Source organism: Choloepus didactylus, chromosome X (assembly GCF_015220235.1).
Source record: "Choloepus didactylus isolate mChoDid1 chromosome X, mChoDid1.pri, whole genome shotgun sequence".
Taxonomy (NCBI): Eukaryota; Metazoa; Chordata; class Mammalia; order Pilosa; family Megalonychidae; genus Choloepus; species Choloepus didactylus.
Window position 1 is genome coordinate 12,306,558 of NC_051334.1, and position 24,676 is coordinate 12,331,233.

Consider the following 24,676-nt stretch of genomic DNA (forward strand, 5'->3'; position numbering starts at 1 on the left):
CAGAGTTGGGAAGGTGGAGCAGTGTGAATTAACAAAGCCCCATTCAGCCATCATTTCAGCAGACTGGGAGCCTCCCTACACAGCCCAGCAGCCCAGAACTGCCCTGGGGGGACGGCACTCACCTGTGACATAGCACAGTCATCCCTCAACAGAGGACCCGGGGTGCACAGCCTGGAAGAGGGGCCCACTTGCAAGTCTCAGGAGCCATACGCCAATACCAAGGACTTGTGGGTCAGTGGCAGAGACAAACTGTGGCAGGACTGAACTGAAGGATTAGACTATTGCAGCAGCTTTAAAACTCTAGGATCACCAGGGAGATTTGATTGTTAGGGCCACCCCCCCTCCCTGACTGCCCAGAAACATGCCCCATATACAGGGCAGGCAACACCAACTACACACGCAAGCTTGGTACACCAATTGGACCCCACAAGACTCACTCCCCCACTCACCAAAAAGGCTAAGCAGGGGAGAACTGGCTTGTGGAGAACAGGTGGCTCGTGGACGCCACCTGCTGGTTAGTTAGAGAAAGTGTACTCCACGAAGCTGTAGATCTGATAAATTAGAGATAAGGACTTCAATTGGTCTACAAATCCTAAAAGAACCCTATCAAGTTCAGCAAATGCCACGAGGCCAAAAACAACAGAAAATTATAAAGCATATGAAAAAACCAGACTATATGGATAACCCAAGCCCAAGCACCGAAATCAAAATATCAGAAGAGACACAGCACCTAGAGCAGCTACTCAAAGAACTAAAGATGAACAATGAGACCATAGTACGGGATACAAAGGAAATCAAGAAGACCCTAGAAGAGCATAAAGAAGACATTGCAAGACTAAATAAAAAAATGGATGATCTTATGGAAATTAAAGAAACTGTTGACCAAATTAAAAAGATTCTGGACACTCATAGTACAAGACTAGAGGAAGTTGAACAACGAATCAGTGACCTGGAAGATGACAGAATGGAAAATGAAAGCATAAAAGAAAGAATGGGGAAAAAAATTGAAAAAATCGAAATGGACCTCAGGGATATGATAGATAATATGAAACGTCCGAATATAAGACTCATTGGTGTCCCAGAAGGGGAAGAAAAGGGTAAAGGTCTAGGAAGAGTATTCAAAGAAATTGTTGGGGAAAACTTCCCAAATCTTCTAAACAACATAAATACACAAATCATAAATGCTCAGCAAACTCCAAATAGAATAAATCCAAATAAACCCACTCCGAGACATATACTGATCACACTGTCAAACACAGAAGAGAAGGAGCAAGTTCTGAAAGCAGCAAGAGAAAAGCAATTCACCACATACAAAGGAAACACCATAAGACTAAGTAGTGACTACTCAGCAGCCACCATGGAGGCGAGAAGGCAGTGGCACGATATATTTAAAATTCTGAGTGAGAAAAATTTCCAGCCAAGAATACTTTATCCAGCAAAGCTCTCTTTCAAATTTGAGGGAGAGCTTAAATTTTTCACAGACAAACAAATGCTGAAAGAATTTGCTAACAAGAGACCTGCCCTACTGGAGATACTAAAGGGAGCCCTACAGACAGAGAAACAAAGAAAGGACAGAGAGACTTGGAGAAAGGTTCAGTACTAAAGAGATTCGGTATGGGTACAATAAAGGATATTAATAGACAGAGGGGAAAAATATGACAAACATAAACCAAAGGATAAGATGGCTGATTCAAGAAATGCCTTCACGGTTATAACGTTGAATGTAAATGGATTAAACTCCCCAATTAAAAGATATAGATTCGCAGAATGGATCAAAAAAAATGAACCATCAATATGTTGCATACAAGAGACTCATCTTAGACACAGGGACACAAAGAAACTGAAAGTGAAAGGATGGAAAAAAATATTTCATGCAAGCTACAGCCAAAAGAAAGCAGGTGTAGCAATATTAATCTCAGATAAAATAGACTTCAAATGCAGGGATGTTTTGAGAGACAAAGAAGGCCACTACATACTAATAAAAGGGGCAATTCAACAAGAAGAAATAACAATCGTAAATGTCTATGCACCCAATCAAGGTGCCACAAAATACATGAGAGAAACACTGGCAAAACTAAAGGAAGCAATTGATGTTTCCACAATAATTGTGGGAGACTTCAACACATCACTCTCTCCTATAGATAGATCAACCAGACAGAAGACCAATAAGGAAATTGAAAACCTAAACAATCTGATAAATGAATTAGATTTAACAGACATCTACAGGACATTACATCCCAAATCACCAGGATACACATACTTTTCTAGTGCTCACGGAACTTTCTCCAGAATAGATCATATGCTGGGACATAAAACAAGCCTCAATAAATTTAAAAAGATTGAAATTATTCAAAGCACATTCTCTGACCACAATGGAATACAATTAGAAGTCAATAACCATCAGAGACTTAGAAAATTCACAAATACCTAGAGGTTAAACAACACACTCCTAAACAATCACTGGGTTAAAGAAGAAATAGCAAGAGAAATTGCTAAATATATAGAGACGAATGAAAATGAGAACACAACATACCAAAACCTATGGGATGCAGCAAAAGCAGTGCTAAGGGGGAAATTTATAGCACTAAACGCATACATTAAAAAGGAAGAAAGAGCCAAAATCAAAGAACTAATGGATCAACTGAAGAAGCTAGAAAATGAACAGCAAACCAATCCTAAACCAAGTACAAGAAAAGAAATAACAAGGATTAAAGCAGAAATAAATGACATAGAGAACAAAAAAACAATAGAGAGGATAAATATCACCAAAAGTTGGTTCTTTGAGAAGATCAACAAGATTGACAAGCCCCTAGCTAGACTGACAAAATCAAAAAGAGAGAAGACCCATATAAACAAAATAATGAATGAAAAAGGTGACATAACTGCAGATCCTGAAGAAATTAAAAAATTATAAGAGGATATTATGAACAACTGTATGGCAACAAACTGGATAATGTAGAAGAAATGGACAATTTCCTGGAAACATATGAACAACCTAGACTGACCAGAGAAGAAATAGAAGACCTCAACCAACCCATCACAAGCAAAGAGATCCAATCAGTCATCAAAAATCTTCCCACAAATAAATGCTCAGGGCCAGATGGCTTCACAGGGGAATTCTACCAAACTTTCCAGAAAGAACTGACACCAATCTTACTCAAACTCTTTCAAAACATTGAAGAAAATGGAACACTACCTAACTCATTTTATGAAGCTAACATCAATCTAATACCAAAACCAGGCAAAGATGCTACAAAAAAGGAAAACTACCGGCCAGTCTCCCTAATGAATATAGATGCAAAAATCCTCAACAAAATACTTGCAAATCGAATCCAAAGACACATTAAAAAAATCATACACCATGACCAAGTGGGGTTCATTCCAGGCATGCGAGGATGGTTCAACATAAGAAAATCAATCAATGTATTACAACACATTAACAAGTCAAAAGGGAAAAATCAATTGATCATCTCAATAGATGCTGAAAAAGCATTTGACAAAATCCAACATCCGTTTTTGATAAAAACACTTCAAAAGGTAGGAATTGAAGGAAACTTCCTCAACATGATAAAGAGCATATATGAAAAACCCACAGCCAGCATAGTACTCAATGGTGAGAGACTGAAAGCCTTCCCTCTAAGATCAGGAACAAGACAAGGATGCCCGCTGTCACCACTGTTATTCAACATTGTGCTGGAAGTGCTAGCCAGGGCAATCCGGCAAGACAAAGAAATAAAAGGCATCCAAATTGGAAAAGAAGAAGTAAAACTGTCATTGTTTGCAGATGATATGATCTTATATCTAGAAAACCCTGAGAAATCGACCATACAGCTACTAGAGCTAATAAACAAATTTAGCAAAGTAGCGGGATACAAGGTTAATGCACATAAGTCAGTAATGTTTCTATATGCTAGAAATGAACAAACTGAAGAGACACTCAAGAAAAAGATACCATTTTCAATAGCAACTAAAAAAATCAAGTACCTAGGAATAAACTTAACCAAAGATGTAAAAGACCTATACAAAGAAAACTACATAACTCTACTAAAAGAAATAGAAGGGGACCTGAAAAGATGGAAAAATATTCCATGTTCATGGATAGGAAGACTAAATGTCATTAAGATGTCAATTCTACCCAAACTCATCTACAGATTCAATGCAATCCCAATCAAAATTCCAACAACCTACTTTGCAGACTTGGAAAAGCTAGTTATCAAATTTATTTGGAAAGGGAAGATGCCTCGAATTGCTAAAGACACTCTAAAAAAGAAAAACGAAGTGGGAGGACTTACACTGCCTGACTTTGAAGCTTGTTATAAAGCCACAGTTGCCAAAACAGCATGGTACTGGCACAAAGATAGACATATAGATCAATGGAATCGAATTGAGAATTCAGAGATAGACCCTCAGATCTATGGCCGACTGATCTTTGGATAAGGCCCCCAAAGTCACTGAACTGAGTCATAATGTTCTTTTCAACAAATGGGGCTGGGAGAGTTGGATATCCATATCCAAAAGAATGAAAGAGGACCCCTACCTCACCCCCTACACAAAAATTAACTCAAAATGGACCAAAGATCTCAATATAAAAGAAAGTACCATAAAACTCCTAGAAGATAATGTAGGAAAACATCTTCAAGACCTTGTATTGGGCGGCCACTTCCTAGACTTTACACCCAAAGCACAAGCAACAAAAGAGAAAATAGATAAATGGGAACTCCTCAAGCTTAGAAGTTTCTGCACCTCAAAGGAATTTCTCAAAAAGGTAAAGAGGCAGCCAACTCAATGGGAAAAAATTTTTGGAAACCATGTATCTGACAAAAGACTGATATCTTGCATATATAAAGAAATCCTACAACTCAATGACAATAGTACAGACAGCCCAATTATAAAATGGGCAAAAGATATGAAAAGACAGTTCTCTGAAGAGGAAATACAAATGGCCAAGAAACACATGAAAATATGTTCAGCTTCACTAGCTATTAGAGAGATGCAAATTAAGACCACAATGAGATACCATCTAACACCGGTTAGAATGGCTGCCATTAAACAAACAGGAAACTACAAATGCTGGAGGGGATGTGGAGAAATTGGAACTCTTATTCATTGTTGGTGGGACTGTATAATGGTTCAGCCACTCTGGAAGTCAGTCTGGCAGTTCCTTAGAAAACTAGATATAGAGTTACCATTCGATCCAGCGATTGCACTTCTCGGTATATACCCGGAAGGTCGGAAAGCAGTGACACGAACAGATATCTGCACGCCAATGTTCATAGCAGCATTATTCACAATTGCCAAGAGATGGAAACAACCCAAATGTCCTTCAACAGATGAGTGGATAAATAAAATGTGGTATATACACACGATGGAATACTACGCGGCAGTAAGAAGGAACGATCTCGTGAAACATATGACAACATGGATGAACCTTGAAGACATAATGCTGAGCGAAATAAGCCAGGCACAGAAAGAGAAATATTATATGCTACCACTAATGTGAACTTTGAAAAATGTAAAACAAATGGTTTATAATGTAGAATGTAGGGAAACTAGCAATAGAGAGCAATTAAGGAAGGGGGAACAATAATCCAAGAAGAACAGATAAGCTATTTAACATTCTGGGGATGCCCAGGAATGACTATGGTCTGTTAATTTCTGATGGATATAGTAGGAACAAGTTCACAGAAATGTTGCTATATTATGTAACTTTCTTGGGGTAAAGTAGGAACATGTTGGAAGTTAAGCAGTTATCTTAGGTTAGTTGTCTTTTTCTTACTCCCTTGTTATGGTCTCTTTGAAATGTTCTTTTATTGTATGTTTGTTTTCTTTTTAACTTTTTTTTCATACAGTTGATTTAAAAAAGAAGGGAAAGTTAAAAAAAAAAAAAAAGAAAAACAAGGAAAAAAAAAGATGTAGTGCCCCCTTGAGGAGCCTGTGGAGAATGCAGGGGTATTGGCCTACCCCACCTCGATGGTTGCTAACATGACCACAGACATAGGGGACTGGTGGTTTGATGGGTTGAGCCCTCTACCATAGGTTTTACCCTTGGGAAGACGGTTGCTGCAAAGGAGAGGCTAGGCCTCCCTATGGTTGTGCCTAAGAGCCTCCTCCTGAATGCCTCTTTGTTGCTCAGATGTGGCCCTCTCTCTCTGGCTAAGCCAACTTGAAAGGTGAAATCACTGCCCTCCCCCCTACGTGGGATCAGACACCCAGGGGAGTGAATCTCCCTGGCAACGTGGAATATGACTCCCGGGGAGGAATGTAGACCCGGCATCGTGGGACGGAGAACATCTTCTTGACCAAAAGGGGGATGTGAAAGGAAATGAAATAAGCTTCAGTAGCAGAGAGATTCCAAAAGGAGCCGAGAGGTCACTCTGGTGGGCACTCTTATGCACACTTTAGACAACCCTTTTTAGGTTCCAAAGAATTGGGGTAGCTGGTGGTGGATACCTGAAACTATCAAACTACAACCCAGAACCCATGAATCTCGAAGACAGTTGTATAAAAATGTAGCTTATGAGGGGTGACAATGGGATTGGGAAAGCCATAAGGACCACACTCCACTTTGTCTAGTTTATGGATGGATGAGTAGAAAAATAGGGGAAGGAAACAAACAGACAAAGGTACCCAGTGTTCTTTTTTACTTCAATTGCTCTTTTTCACTCTAATTATTATTCTTGTTATTTTTGTGTGTGTGCTAATGAAGGTGTCAGGGATTGATTTAGGTGATGAATGTACAACTATGTAATGGTACTGTAAACAATCGAAAGTACGATTTGTTTTGTATGACTGCGTGGTATGTGAATATATCTCGATAAAATGAAGATAAAAAAAAAATTAAGCCCAGTATTTTAGTGGAAAATCAAGTGTCCCAAAATCTTCTCCCCTTAGCTTCCTCCTAAATTTGTGTAGTGAAAGGAACGGTACCAGACATCTCTGTTGTTCATATAATTCCCTTGTTCTTCTTTCCCCATGGTCCAAAATCCAGCTTGGTCCTGTACCAAGGTTGGGACCTGGCAGGAGCATTGGAGCCCACATTCTGAACTAGCGTCCTGATGAGTCAGTTTCATACACATTTTGTAGTCTTCTTGCTTGCCCTCTCTGTAGCATGTCATCTTTTCCTCTTTTAACAATATTCTCTTTGCATTTTCCTTTTATTGCCAGCTCCTCCTTCTCAATCTTTTCTCATTCCTATTATTCCACCTGTCCCTTAAAGGTGTGTGTTTCCCAGGGTTCATTCCTTTCTTAGCCTCTTTTATTTCCCAGTTGATACAGTCTCCTTGAGTGATTATCAAGTATCTCAGCAGCTTCAGCTACCACCCGCACAGTGGTGACCCCACAGGATCTCCAGGCCACCTGTGTGCACATATCCAGCTACCCACTGACTGGCACCATTTGATTGTTTTTCAGACTCCAAATCACTCAACTGAACATCCAGATACCACTACTGTTCTCTTTCTGTATTTCACAGCTCAGGTCCACAATCATTGGCCCTTCCCACTAATAGAGCATCAGTCTAGCTTGTTTTCTATTTTCACCAGCCACTTCTTTAGTTCAGTCTCTAGCCCCAGCCTCCTCTACCTCTTCCAATCTATCCTCTGTGCTACTGCCAGAGAGATCTTTTAAAAATAGGCAAATCAAAACACCTTAGCATTTCTTTCAGAGTCCTTCAGGCCCCCCAGCCTTCATCTCTCTTCAGCTGCTTCTCTCACCACTCTTCACCTTTGTGTTAGCTGCCACCACACTGAACTGTTTGCCATTCTGCACCACATGCATGACACCCACTCAATCCTCCATCCTGCCTTTGAACCTGTTTTTTTCTCTGGATGGAACACTATTGCTAGTGCTTGATAGAAACAATGCTTTCTTTTTTGTTAAGCAAAGTGACTAGTACTTTTAGAGTATTACCAGGTATTATTTTTTCAACTCTATTTTCTTTTTCCCTTACTAGTGAAGTTTCTTTCCTATGGAAAAAAAAATTGTTTCTCTCTCTGCTACCTTTAATTTAAGGTTCCCATCCATGTGCACACTATTTCTCATTTAAAAGAAGAAAGATGTTTTTAATCTGAAACGCAAAATAAATCATAAATGAAGAAAAATGTCAAGGGAAAGGAATGTTATGTATATATATGTATGTATACATAATATTATAATGCCATAAATATTTTTCCTATTTTTATCTTTTGTTCTGCTTAAAGTCTGGATCAGAGTGAAGTATCATATAAAAGACCATAAAAACATAATGGACAAGAAGAAGCTTATAGCATTCTGGTTGGAACGTTATTCTAAAAGAGAAAATGGGAAACCTATAACAGTGATGTTTGACCTGTCAGAAACTGGACTAAGTACCATAGTAAGCATTTTTTCATTAACATCATAATTGCAATTCTAAACCCTCATTACTCAAGGCTTCCTTCCTCTCTCCTGCCCTCCCTCCCTCTTCCCAACCAAATATTGCTATAAAGTTGAGCTAATTTCTGTTTGGGATTTTTTTTTTTTCCCTGAATTATGAATAAAGTCAAACATTGAAGCTATAGAATTACTAGAAATGTTCTTCGTCTGATTATGCAGGATATAGAGGCAGGACATCAAGGCTGGCAGAGTAGCAAGTAGATGATAACAGTGACCTTTTGTATCAAAGCACATGTCGTACAGCACTGAACTGGGTGCCTGGCACAGAGTAGTACATTCAAAACATATTGAGTAAATAAATTCATGATTTATATTGTGGTATTATATTTGTACCATGTTTTGCAGTTGCAAGATGTTCACGAGTTTTGCACATGCACACACTCTGTGATGTTGGGGTCTTTTGTTTGCTTATTTAGATTTGGTTTTTGTTCATTTGGCTTGGTTAGCTTTGGAAAGCAGCTATTCTTCAAGTGATTTTTGTCAAGCTGGAAAAATAAGTAAAACTGTTCAGTCTTTAATTTGGATCTATGTGACCTTAGTGATATTTTCAAACCTTTCAGCATCAATTAAGGTCAAGATTATAATTGTTTTCTCTCGTATTTAAATTTGGCTAAGTCTAGGAGAAGTGAGGAGGTATTCACAGATTTGCTGAGGGCAGTGTTGAAACCTTTTTGGAAATCCATTTGGCAAAGTATGAAACCTTGAAGTGTTCATATTCATAGACTGTCATCTCTAGTTACTTTGCTTGGTAACTAACTTCTGGCAATCTATTCAAAAGAAATAAACTTGACTACAAGAAAAGCATTGTGTACCAAAGTGGTTCTTAAGCATGTCATTTAAAATAGTGAAAAATTAGAAAAAAAAAACATAAATATTCAACAGTGAAATGGTGAATTATGGTATATCTAATTGATAGAGTATGTGTAGCTATATAAAATGATATAGATAAAGAATTTGTAGTAATATTGGAAAGCACTTTTTTTAATGGAAAAGTCTACAAGATTGTATTGTAGTGATACATAGTCCAAAAAAAGGAAACCTTAGGCACTTTCAAAAATCAAGCTAGAGAGAACTGTTAAGAGTTTGGGGGAATGGTGGGACCAGAGATTTCTTTTTTCATCTTTCTCTAATTATTTTTTAAGAATTCAATAACCTGGATTTTTTTAAACATAGTTTCCATTTCAGTGGGTTTTAGATTCCAGAGTATATCGTTTTAGACCCAAAATCAAGAGCAAATTACCTAGATAAATAAATATTCCATAAAAATAAACCATCATTCTGTTATTAACCCAGAATCATGAAAAATAAATGTTAGTGTTTTTTATTGCCAAATATAGGGGCAGGGAATTGACTTCAGCTGTCTGATTTTTTTTCAGGCTACTTGTATCTTACCATCTTTAATTTGTAAATAAGATTTATTCACATTACTAAGTATTTAAATCTGTTAATTTTTTAAAATACTCAAGTCTTATTGATTTCTTTTTATATATAATGCTGCCATGATTCACAAAGGATTTAAGTCTGCTCATAAAGATGTATACAGAATTGCAAGGCAGAAAATTTTAAAAAATCATTTGTTACAGCTGGGTGACGATTTTGATTCTCACCTTTCCATCCGCCTACCTGAAAGAAATGCAGTCATTTAAAATTATTCAGTGGCCTACTTTAAAACCAATGTCTTAGGAGAAGATTATCTATTCCTGATACTTAAACCAGTGAAAAATGCCTTTCATGCATCCTCAAAGAAAGGATATTCACAAGATAATAACAGCCTCAAAAACATCCTTACAGAATGCAGAGCAATAGGTTTCATGGAGCCATTTTATGTAGTACCTACTAATATATGTACACCAGTGGCATCCTAATCAAATCCGCTTGAATTACCAGTAACTCGAGATTTTATCAGCATGGATTTTAAATTAAATAAAAGATGAAAATGAATATTAGACAAAGACATTTTAGGCAGTCTCTGGGGGTCACAGATTATATACTAGGTAACATTTTCATATAACTAATTATTTTCCATTTTTTTGGCTCTTAACTACAGATTATTAAGCTACTCTATACACAGTGGAAATAATCATTAGTTATAAATGTATTATTATATACTAGAATTTATCACATAATAAATACTTAAGCTACATAAGGACACTTACCTTGAGTTTACTGTAGTTAAAGATGCTGCGACTCGCACACTAGGGGTGACTTCATAGACTCATCTCTAGGACAACTCATTTTTCAATGGATTTAGATTTGCCTGGTTAATATATCTTTCATCCTGATCAGGATTAGTGGATCAGCCTGTGGCCATTGAATAACCTGAAATGAAATGATCCATGTAATTAATAACCCTAATAACATAATTTCATGTTGCTATGCTCAAAGCAGTAGAACTACCCAGACAGCTAAGTTTATAAAATCTCCCAGAAATTGGAATCGGTGAACAACACTTGAATATAAACTAAAAATCTAGTTCTTAGTCCCTAAACAAAAGGAAAGAAAGCCAGAAGTAAAGTAGATATAGCTGGCAGGCAGCCAATATGATCAGATTCACTTTTGTGTAAAGGAATAATAAAATCTATTTTATCAAAGCTATTGTGAGATTTAAAAATTAGTTTTAAAAAGAAAATATACCAGAATTTATATATATGCGTATTATCATTGCAAGTAGGTAGCTTATAAGCTTTATACTTGTTTCAGTAATTCTTTAATTGCTCAATAAGGTTTTAGCATTTCTCTGTGGGAGTTGATTTTAGATCCATTTTATAATGCCACATTGCCTTAGCAGCCTGAAGCATGTAACTCATTTGAGGTAATGTGAATGATGAATAAAAACCATGACTAAGCATCTGATTTCTCTAACTCTGTTTTAGAGCTGATTATTACAGTAGCTTGGTGACTTAAAGCCTCAGTCATGAGAATATAGATATTTATTATATGGAGTTCATTTTTTGAAGTATGTAATAATTATCTCATTTTGTATTTAATAATGTATCACCTTTGGAAAATGTACAATTTAAAGTTTTCTAATATGGAGAGTCTTAAAAATTTGAATGTATAATCTTTATTTTTAGGACATGGACTTGATACGCTTCATCATCAACTGCTTTAAGGTTTATTACCCTAAATATCTCTGTAAGTACCTTACTTCTTTATAAGAATTTAACATATAGAAGCTATAGACAATGTCGGTGAATTGTGGAACCTCATATTGTAGACACTCATACCTGAAACATCGTTCTCTGATAATGTGTTTTAAATGTATTAATAGAAGTGTAAGTATACCCTAGTAGGTACAGGGAAAAACTTTTTCCTAAATAATCCCAGTTCTTTACAGTTATTTTTAAGAGTTTAAGTTCTAAACTGTATGCATCGCATGCTATAACACACACACACAGGACATAAAAACATACATTTCCAAGATTATCCCATTTTACTCATTTTTCAATGTGGAAGTTCATTTAAAATATTATTTATTATATGGAAATCTTTTTTTTTTCTGCTATTTAAAAATTGACATTAAGCAAACACTTGGCTAGAATGTACTGCATTTGAATCTGGCATTTGGAGTTTGCTTTTGTTTTTTAATTGTAACTCTTCCATTAATTACTGAATGAAGAACTCCTAAACCTTATATATTCATTTTTTTTTTCATTTGTTGGGTTTGCCATCACGCATGGTCAAATGTATTTAACCCCAGTGGGTTGAAAGTGAAAAGACAGAAGACAAACAACGGGGGGACATCAATAAATGGAAAATATGCAGATCTGCCTGGGCAAACCCCTGGCAGATACCACAATTAAGGTCTTTTGGGATTTCTGACTCAGTTGACACTAAAGCATAAAAAACATAAATCATCTTGCTTGAGCATGCTTTCACAATATTGATATTAATTTGAAGTGGTCAGTGTCACCTCTAGCCCTGTACTCTCCTCTCTTCAGAGAGAAAATTGGTAAATGTCTTTAGGTAAAGTGAATGAGCAATATACTGATGTCCAGTTTGGGGAACCAGTAGGATCTGCAGTTCCTTAGGAATTCTTCATTTATCTGGCATATACCCTGATTCATTAAGGAATGTTGAGCAGTGCCAGTCAATGATTAGTAGGGAATCACTACCCTATGTTATTAGCTTGTTTCTTTTATTTACAAAATGAAAATAAAAGAACTATTTCTTTACTGAAATATCTAAAAGAGTTTGTGCAGAGCCACTTATAAATAGTATAAATATCATTATTACCTTATAAAATACATCCAAGATTCTTTTGAGAAAACAGTAAATTCATGTATCTATATAAAAATGAATTAGAATGCTCTTCATTTCAATTAACTAGAGATAATGTATATCTTCTACCTATATAATGTCTTTTCTCAGACATTGAATCTTGTAGATTTTAAAAATGATTGTGCCTCTCATAAATAGATTGTGGTGATGAATGCATAACTATATGATCATACTGTGAACAGTTGATTGTATACCATGGATGATTGTATGGTATGTGAATATATTTCAATAAAACTGAATTTAAAAAAAATGATTGTGCCTCAAAATCTGTCATGAAACATGACTATTATATCTTAAAATCTCAAGCCCAGATCTTTTCAGGTGTCTCTCAGGTAAAGACTGAAATATTAAGCACCAGGGTACCTCTTTACAGATAATTTGTTCATTACATATACTTTACTTGTCCTACACTAATAAAAACACTCTAGGTCATTCTCTGCTCAGAGAAGAATGAAATTACATTTTGATTCATCTGGAATAAAAGAATGACTTGGATATCAAAAATCCCCTCTGCCTTTTCTAGTTGTTTCTCAGTTGTTAGTAGTGCTGTTTAATATCTTCATCTCAGTAGTAAATAATACTTCTGTATACTTTAGAATTATTGACTTCCTGGCACTCATGACATTAAGAAAAGTAGAGACAATTTTAATTTTTGTTTCTTAAAACATAATGGTTCATCTGTCAAAAAGAGGGGTACAACTGTGAGTGTAGTTTAACAATATAATCTCTAGAAAATTATTATCTAAACCATAAATTAGACTTTGAAATTGTTTTAAGTTCAGCAGCCTTCAGCAGGAACATGATGTGCCACATCCATAGACTCCACTTATCCATTTAACTGTTTTCTTTCATACTTTTCTGCAAACAACGAAAGCGGTAAATGAACAAAGATCAGGCTATGTGCCAAAGGACAGTGATGTTGCATTGTTCACAACCCACTGGCTGTCCTCCTGGGTGGGCCCTTCATGGTTGGGAGATGTTAGTTGTGTTCCAGCACCACTCACACATCACTGAATTAGAGCCCAGTCAACCAGCTCAGCAGTTAGTTGCATCTAGATGACTAGCTTTTTCTCGACTAGGCATAAATGATGTTATTACAGAGCTACTAAGTCACATTCAGTGAATTTTTCTTTTTGTCTTTCAGCAAAAATAGTAATCTTTGATATGCCTTGGATAATGAATGGTGAGTTTATTGTTTATACTTTCCTAAAATAAAATCTCTGTTTTCCTTTTTTCTTTACTTTTCCAATCTAACCATATTTCTACAGTAATTTTTAAAAAATGTTTATATTGTACTCAGCATGTACCCTTAGAGGCTGGAGCTACAATGCTCAAAGGCTATGCCTAAGCAAACTGAGCTAACATTCTACCCCTACGCTGTGGGGAACGCCCTCTAATGTTCTCTGAAAGCAGCCTCAGGATGTTCAATATTCAGGTACAACTATGGCTGGAAGGCTCAAGTTTGTCACCCACATATGGGGTATGTCACAGAATACAGACTTTGGCTAGGTGTTCTCCTGGGCTTCAGGTGTTGAAGAGGAAGGTGAGATGAATCTGAAATTCGACCCCGAATCACTGTAGTCACATGACCCTCTGAGACAGTGATGATATATACTGGTAAAAAAAAATAGTCATTGAAACACACTGTTTACCAACTTTAAAGTGATTGTAATTTTAACATTATTTTCATTTTTGCTTACAAAACTCAATTGTTAAATGGAAAGGCAATAAAGAAAATCAATGAGACTCAAAATTGGTTCTTTGAAAAGATCAATAAAATTCACAAATCTTTAAATTGACGAAGAGAAGAAGATTCAAATTATTAAAATCAGAAATGAAAGAGGGCACATCATTATCAAGCTTACAGAAATAAAAAGGGTTATAAGGAAATATACCATGAGCAATTGTATGCCAAGAAATTAGATTAACCTAGATGAAATGGACAAATTCCTAGAAAGATACAAACTACTGAAACTGACTCAAGAAGCAAGAAGAATTCTGAATGGACCTATAACAAGTAAAGAGACTGAATTAGTAATCAAACAACCTCCCAGGAAGAAAAGCCCAAGCCCAGATGGTTTCATGGGTCAGTTCTACCAAAAATTTAAAGAATTAACACCCATCCTTCACAAACTCTCCCCAAAGATAGAAGAGGAGAGAACATTTTCCATGTCATTCTATGAGGCCAGTATATACCAAACATCACAAGAAAACTACAAACCAGTATCCCTTATGAATATAGACACACACATCCTGAACAAAATGCTAGCAAACCAAAGTATATAAAAAGACAGCATATAAAAAGGAGTATACACCTATTACTAAGTGGGGTTTATCCCAGGAATGCAAGGGTGTTCAGTAAAAAAATTAATCAGTGTAACACACGTTAGTAGAATAAAGGGAAAAAACACAAAATCTCAATAGATGCAGAAAAGACAGTTGACAAAATCAAACACCCTTTCATGATAAAAACACTGAACAAACTAGTAGTAGACAGGAACTTCCTCACCCTGATAAAGAACATGCTAAGTGAACAAAGCTGGTCAGAAAAAAAGCCACATGTTGTTTGATTCCATTCATATGAAATGTCCAGAAGAGGTAAATCTACAGAGAAAGTAGATTAATGGTTGTTAGGCCTGGGGACAGGGAAAGATTGCTGGTGAGTGAGAGTTTCTTTTTGGGATGATGAAAACATTCTAAAATTAGATAATGGTTGTACAATTCTGTGACTATACTAAAAAAAAACACTGAATTATACTTTAAAAGGTGAATTGTATGGTATGTGAATTATATCTAAATAAAGCTGTAAAATGTCAGTTTTGGCACATTGTTTAATTCAAGTAGGGTAGCTTCAAATATGTCAATTCACAGACTCTTAAATGGAAAACTAGTGAAAACTTAAGTGTTATGTAAAAAGGTTTTAAGTATGGTTAGCCGAAGTAAAAATGTAATTTCCTGAAGTACTATTTAATGTTTATCATGCTGTTTGATTTCTTAATTTCTTTTCATTGATACTTATACAAATTTAATATAGTATTCCTCTTCATTTCTTGAAAATGTACTTCAAATATCACAGTGGAAATGAGGTTTAAGAAATTAAGTATAAATAATAAGGAATGGCATGACAGAATAAGACTGTAATGACTAAACAGGTGTATTTTGTAACAGTTGATTCTTGCAGCAATTTTAGGTTCCCCACAATTATGTAAGCTGCAGGGCCTGGGGGAAAGGCAGACAAAGTTAGACTTGGGAAGGAAGTCTGGGTGGTGGTTCCCCCAGCCTCGGAGTGCTCACATGGATGAGGAGGAGGCTGCTTCCTTCTCTTCTTGACTTCCTGTATGAGAAGTTTCTCAGATTGGGGGTAGATCAGGACCAGGAGGTAAGTGACATAGTGACTCTCCATGCTACTGGACAGTTAGTTCCCTGAATCACATTGCACTTTGATTTAGGGTCTGCAACATTAGAAGTTGGGATCATTGATGGATTTGTTGAGACGTCAAAACCTTTATAAGTTTATTAATGAACATCAGGGTAATTTAATCTTTCTGAATCTTCATGCAACATTTGAAATCCATAAGGGACGGGGACAATGTTAACACCTGCAGAAATTGGGGAATGTTAATTAAATATCATGCTATTTAAAGATTAATAATAACAGATTATAACCCAAACTAATTTCCGAAGACCTGGATTAGCATATAAAGTAAGTAAATTGAAAAGGAGAATGAAAAAATTCAATGAAGAATCTTTTTCCTTCAGCTGCCTTCAAAATTGTGAAAAGTTGGCTTGGTCCAGAAGCAGTGAGTTTTTTGAAGTTTACAAGTAAAAATGAAGTCCAGGACTATGTCAGTGTAGAATACCTGCCTCCCCACATGGGTGGAACTGTAAGTATAGCATTTGGAACTTTTCAGAAAAAATGATACTAGATAACGGCACACTAGGCTATATTCTTTCCTCAAGGAAGAAAGAAAACAATATCACACCATCCAAAGAAAGTTCACAGATACTCCAAGCAAAAAATGTTATAGAGGGTTTGTTTTTAAGTTTTTTAAAAGCTTATAAATTTTTATTTTTGAAGTTAATATATTTACATGGTTCTATACTGAAAAGGTATAAAAGAATATTCAGTTAAAAGGCTCCCTCCCACTCCTATCCCCAACAGCCCTGTTCCCCTCCCTAGTTGAATTTCTTATATTCATGCCCAGGGATATATATTGTGTAGATAAGCAATTAAGTATATATAATTCTTCCTGCCTCCCTCCCACCTCTCCCATCTCTTTTAAACAGCTAATGTGATCATGTGCTATTGCACTTCCTGCTTTGTTCTTCACAACATGTCTTAGAGATCATTCCAAAGCAATAAGTGAAAAGCTTTCTTCGTTTTCTTTCTTTTTTATTAGAGAAGTTGTGGGTTTAGAAAACAATCATGCATAATATTTGGGATTCCCATATACCACCCTATTAATGCCTTGTATATGTGTGGCACGTTTGTCACAGTTGATGAAAGCACATTTTTATAGTTGTACTATTAATTTACTCTTTTATGGCTATATAGTATTCCAATGTCTAGAGAGGAATCATAAGTTATTTAATTTCCTTTTGATGTGACTTTAGTTCGCTTCAATTGTTCACTGTTGACCAGTCATTTTAATTAAAAGATATCATGAAGTATATACTCTCAAGAATTTTTTGAAATTATTTTACTACTTAGAAATAAGAAGCCAGGCCTAAATAGGTGCATGTTAAATTTTTAATATTACATAAAAATTAAATATATTGTGATAATGATTATCTTCTTGAAAACTGTGAAACCTATGGATTTGGTATGCCTTGGGTGAACTTGATTGATAATATTTCAATTATTTGATTTTTACAATCTATTTTGTATACTGCCTGCCTGGCAAAATTGTATTCAACCAGAACCAAGGACTAGCAAGATGAAAAGTTTTGGTATGTCCTTTTGTTTGTTTTCTTTGATTAGAAAAAGCTTGAAGCAATATTTTTAATTTGAAGTTTGCTGCTTTCCTATTCTGAAGCTTTATATTGCACATTTCAACCTAGTAAAACAGAATATGTTTCATTTAAATTACTATCCTTTGTTAAAATAGCAATTTTATTGGATGTCATTTTTAATAACTTGCCCAAATAATTGTTGTCCCTTAAAATTAATAGCATTTAGTAAAAATGATTTTCATTTTTGTGGAGAAAAGGTTATTTTATTTCCCTTCTCTGTTATTAGTAGTATTTTTCTTCAAGATTGTAGTCTAAATTGTAGCGGGACTACTGTTTCTGTAACATAAAATTTTAAAGATTTTTTTCTCCAAAAAATAACACACATACATGCTATTCCTACAAAGCAGACAATGCCAAAGAGTAAAAAGTAGACTATACAGTGGTCAGCCCTGAGTGCCACTTCTAGAGGCTTGCACTGCTGCCAGATTTTCTTTCTGGTGATAGTCTGTCCATAACATTTCTTAACATAAATGATCACACACCATATCTGTTGTTCTACACTTCACTTTTTTTCCCAATTCGTTTCTTCTGTGGATTATCACATGGATTCATAGAGGTTTGCCTCATTTTTTAAACCATTGCAGAATACTCCATCGTATGGATATAACATAATTTATTTAAACAGTTCTCTTCTGATCTTCAGTTGCTTTCTAATCTTTCACCCTTACTAATAGTGCTTCAGGGCATCTCCTTGTAAATAACACCTGGCACGTGCAGCAAGTACATGTCTGGGTTAAACTCTTAGAAGGCAAATTGTTGGGTCAGTGAGTGTACTGAGTTTTTCATTTTGAAAGCAGTTGCAAACTTCCCTCCAAAGAGGCTGTGCCCATTTACACTTCTACCAGTAATGTGTGAGAGCACACCTCACAATCTTGTTAACACTGCATCTTACCATCTTTGTGATCTTTGCCAGGCTCAGGTGAAAAATATTTTATTGTGGTTTTAATTTACATTTATTTTATTATAAGTGATGTTGAGCTTCTTTTTTTTTAAATGATTTCAATCTTAGTTCTTTTTCTATGAACTCTGAATCATTCCACTACCCCTTGTTCTTTTGGGTTGTTAGTCTTTTTCATGTATTTGTAAATATTAACAAAAGCCATCTTTTGTTTCTGATTTATGTTTTAAATATTTTCCCATTTGTGTGGCCCTTTTAAAAAAAATTTTTGGTTTTCTCTTTTTAGGTATTTTTGGTTGGTTGGTTGGTTTTTGTTTGTTTGTTTTTGCCATACAGAAGTGTTTTGTTTTAGTGTGGTCAATTTTTATCAGTATTTCTGTGGCTTCTATGTTTTGTGTTATGTTTTGAAAGGCCTTCCCTAGTTAAGTATTGGTTTTTTTTCCTGAAATCCTCCTGTGTGTTGTTGTTTGGCTTATATACACACACATACATATATATACACACGTATACATGCACACACTTTGTTTTGTTTTCATTTTTTATTGAGATATATCCACATACCATACCATCATCCACAGTGTACAATCAGTTGTACCAATTGTACCACAATCAGTGTACCATCATATAGTTGTACATTCATCACCACAATCAATTTCTAAACATTTTCATTGCCCCCCCAAAAAAAAGATAAAAATAAGAATAAAAGTATAAAAGAACACCCAAAACATTCCACCCCCCATTCCACCCTGTTTTTCATTTAATGTTTGCCCCCATATTTCTACTCATCTGTCCATACATTGGATAAAGGGAGTATGAGCCACAGGGTTTTTGTAATCACAAAGTCACACCATGTAAGCTACGTAGTTACACAGTCATCTTCAAGAATCAAGACTACTGGGCTGCAGTTCAACAATTTCAGGTTTTTCCTCCTAGCTATTCCAATACACTAGAGACAGAAAAGGGATATCTTTTAATAGTGCATAAGAATAACCTCCAGAGTGATCTCTTGACTCCATTTGAAGTCTCTCAGCCAGTGAAACTTTGTTTCATTTTGTTTCCCCCTTTTGGTCAAGAAGATTATCTCAATCCCACGATGCCAGGTCTAGGCTCATCCCTGGGAGTCATGTCCCACGTAGAGGGGAAGAGCAGTAGGTTTACCTGCCAAGTAGGCTTACAGAGAGAGACCACATCTGAGCAACAAAAGAGGTTCTCTGGGGAAGACTCTTAGGCACGATTATAAGTAGGCTTAGCCTCTCCTTAGCAGTAATAACATGCACGTATTTTTTACACTTTCATCCATCTGGAATTCTTTTTTGGCGTCAAGAGTGAGCTCAAGATCTAACTTTATTTTTATAGACATCTAGTCAATTGTCCTACACCATTTATTGCTGTCTTTCCCTTTCTGGTTTAAAATGCCTCCTCTATTTTAAATTTCATTGTTTTCTTGGCCAAAGTAATGAATTTTAAACTCATTAAGAGAACATTTCTCTACCCACCTCTTAGCAGGCTGATACAAGATTCCTTCCTTTTAGGATCCTTTCAAGTATAGCTATCCACCACTAGTAGATGATGACTTCCAGACACCATTGTGTGAAAATGGGCCTATTACCAGTGAGGATGAAACTTCGAGCAAAGAAGATATAGAAAGTGATGGTAAAGAAACCTTGGAAACAACTTCCAATGAAGAACAAACAGCTCTTCCAAAAAAGGTAATTTTAAGATGATATGAAATTGAGTCAAAACTGTGATCTAGCCCCTACTACTAGCCGGCTATATGATTTCAGGGAAGTCACTTGACCTGCTGCCCTTCAGCATCTTTGAATGTAAAAAGGAGGCAGGATGGGATTAGCTAACCAGTAGAGTCACTTTGGTGTATGCAAGGCTGATTCCATGCTTTTGTATAATAATGGCTAAAATGTGTCTGGAAGGAATTATTTTCTTTCTAAAATATTCTGAAATGATTAAAACTTTACCTTGATCTCCTCATCTCTCTCTCTAATTTTTAAAGAGCACTCAGTTGTCACTCTCTTTAGACTCCTTACTTAAATAGCCTTAAAATAACTTACGGACACTAAAAAGACTCATAAGGGAAGGAATATGTTACATTTATTTTATTTTCTTTTTTAACTATCACAGTGACCTACCTATAGTAGGCACTCATATGTTGATCATGTTAATATATGTTAAATATATAATTTAACTATAATAAATATGTGTTCAAGATTATAATTTGGATTGAATTGAAATATTTACTTTTTGACCTAATGACCTGCCAAGATTTTAATGTAAATTTCTCTTTCTTCATAATTGTTTTTGTCTTTAGATTAACCCAACTGAACCTACTTCCAAAGCAGAAGAGAATGAAAAAGTTGATTCAAAGATGAAAGCTTTCAAGAAACCATTGAGTGTGTTTAAAGGTCCCTTATTACACATCAGGTAATAGTTGAAGATTTTATTACTTTTTTTTAACATATCTTGATCATCTTGAGGAAGTTGCAAACTTAAGAAAACTTCTCTTCTGTACTGCTTTTGAAACTAGAAATACAAAATCAGGGGTTGTCTGAAGACTCACCATAGTTTCAAGGCACAGTTGATGTTTTCAGCTACCTTTTGTATTTTATTCTATTGAGTTTGTGTAAAGGGCTCTCACCACACATCAGGTAATAAATGTGAATATTCACATATTAACGGTAAATCTGAACAACATCTAATTTCTTCATATTCCTGATACTGTTATACTTGGCACAAGTTCAGGGATGTCAGAAATGGCATTAAAGTAAGCATTTGTCAATTTGACCTTCCAAAGGCCAAAGTTGAACCCAAAAAAAATAGGTTTTTTACTGAAGCCAAATTTCAGCATGTCTCAGTGTTTGTTGCTATGTTATTCAACCCAGAAGATTCAGGGATGTTTCTTTCTTTTTTATGTGAAGACCTCTTTCTCACTAATGCTGCTTTTTTGAAATATTTTCAAACTTATAATACAGTTATAAAAATAATATAAATCCCAGAGAACTCCAACATATACCTATTCCTCCAGATACTCGGTTCCACCAATTTTAACATTGTGCCACCTTTTACATATCATTCTATCTATCCTTCAGTCTGTCAGTCCATCTGTCTATCTGTCCATCTATTTATCAATCTGTTTTCTGAACATTTGAGCGTAGGTTGTATGCATCATGCTCCTAGAACAGTTAATGCTGCCATGTACCTTTCCTAAGTACAAAAATATTCACTTTTGTAACCACCTTAAGTGCAGTTATCAAGTTCAAGAAAGGTAATATTGATATAAAGCTTATGGTCTATATTCTAGTTTTTTCACATGTCCCAATAATGTCCCTTTGCTCCTTTTCTCCTCCCTTGCTAGATCCCATCCAGGATCATATATTGCATTTAATTGTCATTGTCTCTTTAGTTGTTCTTTCTTTCTTTTTACTTTTTTAATTGTGAGAGCATATATCCATGGTTAACTTTCCCATCTCAACCACTCCCACACATACCATTCAATGGGATTAATCACATTCACAATACTGCAGTATCCTTCACCAGCTTCCATTACTAAAACTTTTATCATTTCCCCAAACAGAAACCCTACACCCATTATACATTAACTCCCCGAGCCCCCTGACCCCACCCTTGGCAACCTATACTCTAATCTCTTTCCCTATGAGCTTGTATATTTTCCAGTATTTTCTTTCTAGTAACCATGGGGCTTAAATTTAATATCCTAAATCTATCTTGTTTGCTTGGATACCAACTTCATTTCAGTAGTATACAAAATGTTCCTATACCCCTCCATCCCCCTACCTTAATGTAGTTCTTGTCACAAATTACATGTTTGTACATTGAGTCCATACCCACTGATTTCTCCTTCCATTTTATGCATCTGCCTTTCAGATCCTGTAGGAGATTAAAAGTGGAGTTACAAAACAAAAATACAATAATTTATTAACTCTTACCAGAGATCTTTATTTTTTCATACAGCTTCTATCCATTGTCTAGTGTTCTTTCCTTTCAACCTGCAAAACTCTCTTTAGCAGAGCTTTATTTTCCCAATGCCTTCTTGCCTCCATGGTTTCCAATGAGAAATCAGCACTTAATCTTATTGAGGCTCCTTTGTATATGATATGATGTCTCTCTCTTACAGCTTTCAGAATTCTCTCTTTATCCTCAGCATTCAACAGTTTGATTATAACATGGCCCAACGTGGTTCTATTTGGATTTATCCTGTTTGGAGTTGAGCATCTTGGATGTATATATTCATGTCTTTCATTAAATTTGGGAAGCTTTCAGCCACTATTTCTTTGAATATTCTCTCTGCCTCTTTATCCCTTTCTTCTCCTTCTGGGTTCCTCCAGTGCGTGTACTGGTATACTTGATGGCGTCCCACAGGTTCCTCAGGCTCTGTTCATTTTTCTTCATTCTTTCTTCTTTCAGCTCCTTAGACTGGATGATTTCAAATGTCTTCAAGTTCACTGATTCATTCTTCTGTCAGCTCCAATCTGCTACTCAACCCCTCTAAGGAATTTTTAATTTGTTACTTTGGTCTTCAGCTCTGCTTTGTTAGTTCCTTTTCATAATTTCCATCTCTGTGTTGATACTCTCTTTGTGTTCATCTATTGTTACCTGATTTCCTTTCATCTTTGTCCATAGTTTCCTTTGGCTCTTTGAGCATATTTAGGAACACTTTTTAAAAGTCTGTCTGTCTGGTATATCCCAGGTCTGGTCTTCCTCATTGATGGCTTCTAATGCTTTCATTTTTCCTTTGCCTGGGACATCACATCCTATTTCTTTGTGTGTTTTGTAACCTGTTGTTGAAACCTGGGCATCTTGATATTTTAATGTATTATTGCTGGATTTTAGAATGACACAGCTGTTCCTTAAGCCTGTATCCAGCTAGTATTATGACAGAGCTTTCCTTGAATGCTAGGCCCTAACTAAAAACAAAGAAGGAAAAAAAAAAACATCTTTCCCCACCTTTGCAGATTGACCTGTGCAAGCGCTCTCCTTCAGGGTTTATCCATACAGTGGATTTAGACAGTAGCTCCAGGCCAAAGCAAAGGGTCCTCCCTGATCCTTTCTGTACATGCATCTTATCTTGAGCATGCCCTAGGAATCACCCCCCTTCCTGTTTATATGGCTACAAATGTCCCATCTTCCCTAGGAAACAGTTTCCTCATGGTCCTGGGACTGCACTGTATGTCCTCCAGACAGCAATCCCTTGCTCCAGGCAGCACAACTTGACTGTTCTCCCACAGCATGTTGTAGGAGAGCTCTCTGAGCTGCCTTCTACAACCAGGGCAAGTTCTGGGATGGCAAGTCCCTCAGGCACCACCAGACAGATTGGGCCAGACATACATGCTCCCAGTAAGTACACAAGGGTTACTCTGCTCCCTCCAGACTCAGACCAGGGATCTGCACTCAGAGCTCTGGCAGGTTCTGTGCCAAGCCTTTGAGGGGTGGGGTGGAGCCAGCCAGGGCACCAGGAGAGCCTACCGCTTTTAAGTAGACTTTTTCTTGATTTGGCACTTGCCTTTACTACAGTCCTTTAACTGTTTTCTGGAGCTTTGAGAAAGATGTTTCTGCCAGTTCATGCTGGTTGTTCACAGCTTCTGTGGGGCGATGGAGCCATCTTTACCAGGGCAGGGCTCCACTAATAATGCTTTTGATTATTAAATCTATTTTGTCTTATGTTAATATTTCTACACCAACTTTCATTAGCAATAATCTAGTGTGTTTTCTATCACTTTACTTGAAATCTTTCTGCATAATGGTGTTTTAGGTATGTCTCTTATGAAGAATACAGCCAGCCTTTTTAAAATGTAATCTGAGATTCTCTGGTAATTGACAAGATTAATCTGTTTACATCCATTTTGATTACTGTTATATTTGGATTTCTCTCAACCATCTTTGCGTATATGTATGTGCACGTGTGCCTGCAGGCGTCCTTTCTGTTTTCTGTGATTTTTCTTTGCCATTTTTTCCCCTCTGGAGTTTTTTTTAATACCCCATTTTTTCTTTTGCTGGTTTAGAAGAAGTATACGTTCTGTTTTTTACCTGGAGGCCTGTCAA

The 24,676-nt window shown here is 36.1% G+C and overlaps 1 protein-coding gene across 2 annotated transcripts in view; it reads left to right on the forward strand.

The window, feature by feature from the left end:
* The window catches only part of MOSPD2 (motile sperm domain containing 2), a 95,091-nt gene that overhangs the window by 51,899 nt on the left and 18,516 nt on the right, over positions 1–24,676 (forward strand). For both annotated transcript variants that reach the window (XM_037821383.1, XM_037821382.1), the window contains 6 exons: positions 8,199–8,353; positions 11,487–11,547; positions 13,838–13,876; positions 16,453–16,577; positions 20,137–20,313; positions 20,928–21,040. In XM_037821383.1, coding sequence (XP_037677311.1) covers positions 8,199–8,353; positions 11,487–11,547; positions 13,838–13,876; positions 16,453–16,577; positions 20,137–20,313; positions 20,928–21,040 — 670 coding nt within the window. The remainder of the gene's footprint in view (positions 1–8,198; positions 8,354–11,486; positions 11,548–13,837; positions 13,877–16,452; positions 16,578–20,136; positions 20,314–20,927; positions 21,041–24,676) is intronic.